Consider the following 4,502-nt stretch of genomic DNA (forward strand, 5'->3'; position numbering starts at 1 on the left):
GTGGGTCACCACGTTTATAGGGCACAGGGGCCGGAAATCCTTCCTCCTCTGCCCAAACCTCATCCCTCACCCACAAAAACAGTAGGGTCGGCTTACTCCATAGGCTGGTGTGTTTGTACCTATTGCTGACATGTACAGACATATTAATGACATTCGATCATACACACTGGGACGGGTTGGATCACAGAAACCCTCTTGGGAGCTGCCAACGGATGTGCCAGGACTACTTCTGCCCCTGCTTTCCTGCCAGCTCGGGACTTCAGTACCCTGCCCGGTTTGAGCCAGACCCGCTAGCCTGCCGCAAACCCAGACCCAGGTCTGAACTAGGTCCCCTAACAGCTGCAGGTTTACCTGAAAGCAGCTCACAGAAGCGTTCCTGTCTTTAGCACTCAGATGCCCAACTCCTAATGGGGTCTAAACCCAAATAAATCCGTTTTACCCTGTATAAAGCGTATACAGGGTAAACTCATAAATTGTTCGCCCTCTATAACACTGATAGAGAGATATGCACAGCTGTTTGCCCCCCCCCCAGGTATTAACACATACTCTGAGTTAATTAATAAGTAAAAAGTGATTTTGTTAAATACAGAAAGTAGGATTTAAGTAGTTCCAAGTAATAGCAGGCAGAACAAAGTGAATTACCAAGCAAAATAAAATAAAATGCGCAAATCTATGTCTAATCAAACCGAATACAGATACTGAAGTATCTCTGAGGATGAGATTAAGTTTTTCCCTCAGACTGGACACCTTCCTAGTCTGGGCACAATTCTTTCCCCTGGTACAGCCCTTGTTCCAGCTCAGGTGGTAGCTAGGGGATTTCTCAAGATGGCTCCTCTCTCCCCCTTTGTTCTGTTCCACCCCTTTATATATCTTTTGCATAAGGCGGGAATCCTTTGTCCCTCTCTGGGTTCCCACCCCCCCTTCTCACTGGAAAAGCACCAGGTTAAAGATGGATTCCAGTTCAGGTGACATGATCATGTGTCACTGCAAGACTTCATTGCCCACTTGCCAGCACACACGTATACAGGAAGACTTATAGGTAAACATAGCCATCTGCAAACAATGGTCCTGGTTATCATCAAGTCATCAAGATTCCAAACCACCATTAATGGCCCCCACTTTGCATAATTACAATAGGCCCTCAGAGTTATATTTCATATTTCTAGTCCCAGATACAAGAGTGGTACATTTATACAAATAGGATGACCACACTCAGTACATTATAAGCTTTGTAATGATACCTTACAAGAGACCTTTTGCATGAAGCATTCCAGTTACATCATATTCACCCATTAGCATATTTTTATAAAATCATACGGAGTGCAATGTCACACACACACACACACACACCTGTTATTTTGGTTCTCCGGTTCTTCCCTGGTGGTACCTGTTAAGTTTGTGGGTGCAGATTTGGAACCCCCCTATGCCATTCTCCCGTTATCTATCTCTCTAGGTGGAAGGTCCCAGACATAGATACGCTAAATTTGTCTTACCTCAACATCCCAGATCTGGCCTGTAGGTCCCTTGCATTACAGCCAAACTTACTGTAAGTGTTTGGTTTATTGTAATAGGTTTATCGATTTATATTAAACTATAAGAGATATCTGTGCAAGCAAACAGGGTAATCCTATAGGCTACAGTGATAAGTCCTGTGTTGCTGCCAGCTTCTGCCCCCAAGGGGCAGGGAGTTTGTTTATAACCAGAGGCAGGGTGATTAAGATCACAAGGCTTGTCATTAAATTAAATTAAGGATCGTTAGATGATCCCGAAGGCACTGCCAGGCACTCCAGTTAAAATATAAGAAACAGGGTAGGAATAAACGGTTGGTTTTCAGACTGGAGAGAGGTAAATCGTGGTGTTCCCCGGGGGTCGGTACTGGGACCAGTTGTGTTCAACATACTCATAAATGATCTGGAAAAAGGGGTAAACAGTGAGGTGGCAACATCTGCAGATGATACAAAACTACTCAAGATAGTTAAGTCCCAGGCAGACTGGGAAGAGTTACAAAGGGTGACCCTATGGACAACTGGAGAACTGGGGGTCTGGGCCTCCTCTGACCCCCATCCCTTGGTGACTCTTTGGAGCCCCTGTACCCCCTCCCACACTCTGAACTGGGTTACCCCCTCCCCACGCGGGTTTCTGTCCGGGCTCATATGTCACCTTCCCTAACATGAACCAGACGGTCGTCTCCACGAAGGTCCAGTTGAAGAATGCTCTTGCCAAGTGAAGTCTCCCGAAAAGGTTCATGAGTAAGTGGCTCCCTTCAGACTCAAGGCACCCACTCTGACTAACGCCGGTCGGCTGCTCGCCTCCCTGCATTATATGCAGATGTTTACCCTATTCTGATTGGTTCTTTCTTCAATCCTCATCATTAAGATACTGATCCACCAGTCATCTTAAGCCTTCCCTGATTGGTCTGTTCTTAGGAACCAATCCTAGCTTTTAAACTCACCTGTCAATCAAAGCTGGACCTGATTGAAGACTTGGGAGGGGGTCAGTTGAGCATGACCCTTCGGGTTTTGGAGTGACCCTTCTCTCACCTCACCCGCCTATTTGCGATTGGCCGAATCGCTCCAAGACCATCATTTTCGTTTCCCAGCGACTGCCATCTTGTCACCCCCGGCTGTAAACTGCTAAAAACGGCCTTTCTGAATGATTCGACTACGGACAATGATTTACACCTCTTAACGTTATGATTCCCTGTCTCACCACTCCCGGATTTATTCGTTTAAATACATTTAATTCCGATCTCCCTCTTGCTTCAGCTAGCGGGGTCCGGGCGATACTCTTCCAGCTGCGTTCTTGACGCAGAACGGAGCTGCCGAACCGTCACTCGTATCAGTGACGGGCGGCCGTTTCAAATGGTCCCTCCATTCAAAGTCCAGCAATTTCGTGTTTAGTCATGAAATGCCCGCCCCGGAGAGGTAGAAGGAGGAATAAACCCCTTCTCTACACTCTCACCGAGGTATTCCTCACACATCCCAAGAGGGAGGAAATACAGCTAAAGGGAACATGGCGCTACAGGTTGATGGATCAATCACAACCGGCGGCAAGATCTCGATTTCCTTTTGTCACACATCAGCACGGTCTCGGTATTTCTCCAGAACACCCAGCGTGGACGGAGGGGCGAGGGACAGGGTGGTATCTACCTTTGAAGTCAGCCGCCGGGCCTGATCCCCCTTGGATGCGTGGGTCCTGGCCGACCCGCCAAGGAATGCCGAGGATGACGGGGAATTGGCGGGGTGCAGATCAGTCCAAATAGCGATGCCTCCCAGGGGCCCTGGAGCGGGGTCACAGCCACGGGGGGTGGCATTTGAATGGTAACTGGGCCTGGGGAAAGGGATTCCACCGAGGCGGGGATGCGCTTACGCGGAGTGGGAATGTTACGGCGTCCAAGCAACGTCGAGGTCCAGGAAGTTCTCAGAGGCCCCTGAGTCCACCAGCTCCACTTCGGGCACGGTGGGAAGTCGTAAGCAAAGAGGAAGCGGGCGGCTCACGGCCCTACCTTGGCTGGGGTAGAGGTCGGCCCAAGGGGGTTCCCAACCGGGGCAGGACACGGGTCTTAATGGACGTCGTGAGCGTCTCCCCAATATAGGCAGATGTCGAAGACTCATTGCCAGCTCTTTTCTGCATCTCTACGGCCGGGTTGACTCCGGTGCGGGTCAAACACTGGCCTGCCTTTCTGGTTGGCGGTGGGCCAGGCGATCGTCGATGTTGAGGCCTGGCTGGACCAGGGCGTCTAGGGCGGAGTGTGGCTCTACCCGGGCCAGGCCGTCCTTCATTTCTTCCTTCAAGCCCTGCCTGCAATGGTGGCGCCGGGCCACCTCATACCATCCAGTGTTGGCCGCTAAGCTCCTCACCAGCAGCGCCCCAGATGCAGCCGCAGCGCGCCCTGCAGGTGCATGCCCAGGTAGCGGGTGAACTCGTCGGGCATGACGTGAACGCCCGGCTTGGGGGGCTGGTTGTCGTAGTAGTGGTGGGACAGGGGCCGCCCCTCGGTGTCCGTGGCGAAGGGCCAGAAGCCGTAGAGGGTGAGGTGCCGGCACAGCTCCAGGGCGGCGTTCACTAGCATGAAGCCCGAGGAGAGGCGGTTGACGCGCAGGCCACGGGGATGCCAGTACCCGTCCAGCCGTGCCAGGTACTCGGGGTTCATGAAGACGACACGGGCCCGGGAGCCGAAGTCCTCTAGGGCGTAGAGTGCCTGGAACGAGACCGTGCTCTGGCCGACAAAGCTGAAGGCCGGGATGAGGAGCAGTGGGGCCCCATAGACACCCACCACCTCCGCGAAGGGCCGGCGCCAGCGGCTCAGACCCCTGAACCTGCGGGCAGGGAAAGACGCCCGTCAGACGCTGTCCTGGACGGCCCATCCCCCAGCGCCAGTCCAGTTCCCTCCCACGGCCGTCCCATCTCTCAGTCTCCTCTGCCCCAATCCCACGGTGACCCTATGGCCAACCGGAGAGCTGGGGGGCTGGGACTTCTCTGCCCCCGATTCCCCGGTGACC

At 52.6% G+C, this 4,502-nt stretch overlaps 2 protein-coding genes across 2 annotated transcripts in view; one reads left to right on the top strand and one right to left on the bottom strand.

Moving 5' to 3' along the window:
• The window catches only part of LOC112124267 (multifunctional procollagen lysine hydroxylase and glycosyltransferase LH3-like), a 13,278-nt gene extending 10,472 nt beyond the window's left edge, over positions 1 to 2,806 (top strand). The window contains 1 exon segment of the mRNA XM_026658755.2: positions 2,766 to 2,806. Coding sequence (XP_026514540.2) covers positions 2,766 to 2,806 — 41 coding nt within the window.
• Positions 1,336 to 4,502, bottom strand: part of LOC112124411 (alpha-2,8-sialyltransferase 8F-like) — a 6,202-nt gene continuing 3,035 nt past the window's right edge. Inside the window, exon 5 of the mRNA XM_026658756.2 lies at positions 1,336 to 4,319. Within this exon, the coding sequence (XP_026514541.1) occupies positions 3,857 to 4,319 (463 nt within the window). The 3' untranslated portion in view covers positions 1,336 to 3,856. The remainder of the gene's footprint in view (positions 4,320 to 4,502) is intronic.

Source organism: Terrapene carolina, unplaced genomic scaffold (assembly GCF_002925995.2).
Source record: "Terrapene carolina triunguis isolate 2854851 unplaced genomic scaffold, T_m_triunguis-2.0 Scaffold513, whole genome shotgun sequence".
In the NCBI taxonomy this organism is placed as follows: Eukaryota; Metazoa; Chordata; order Testudines; family Emydidae; genus Terrapene; species Terrapene triunguis.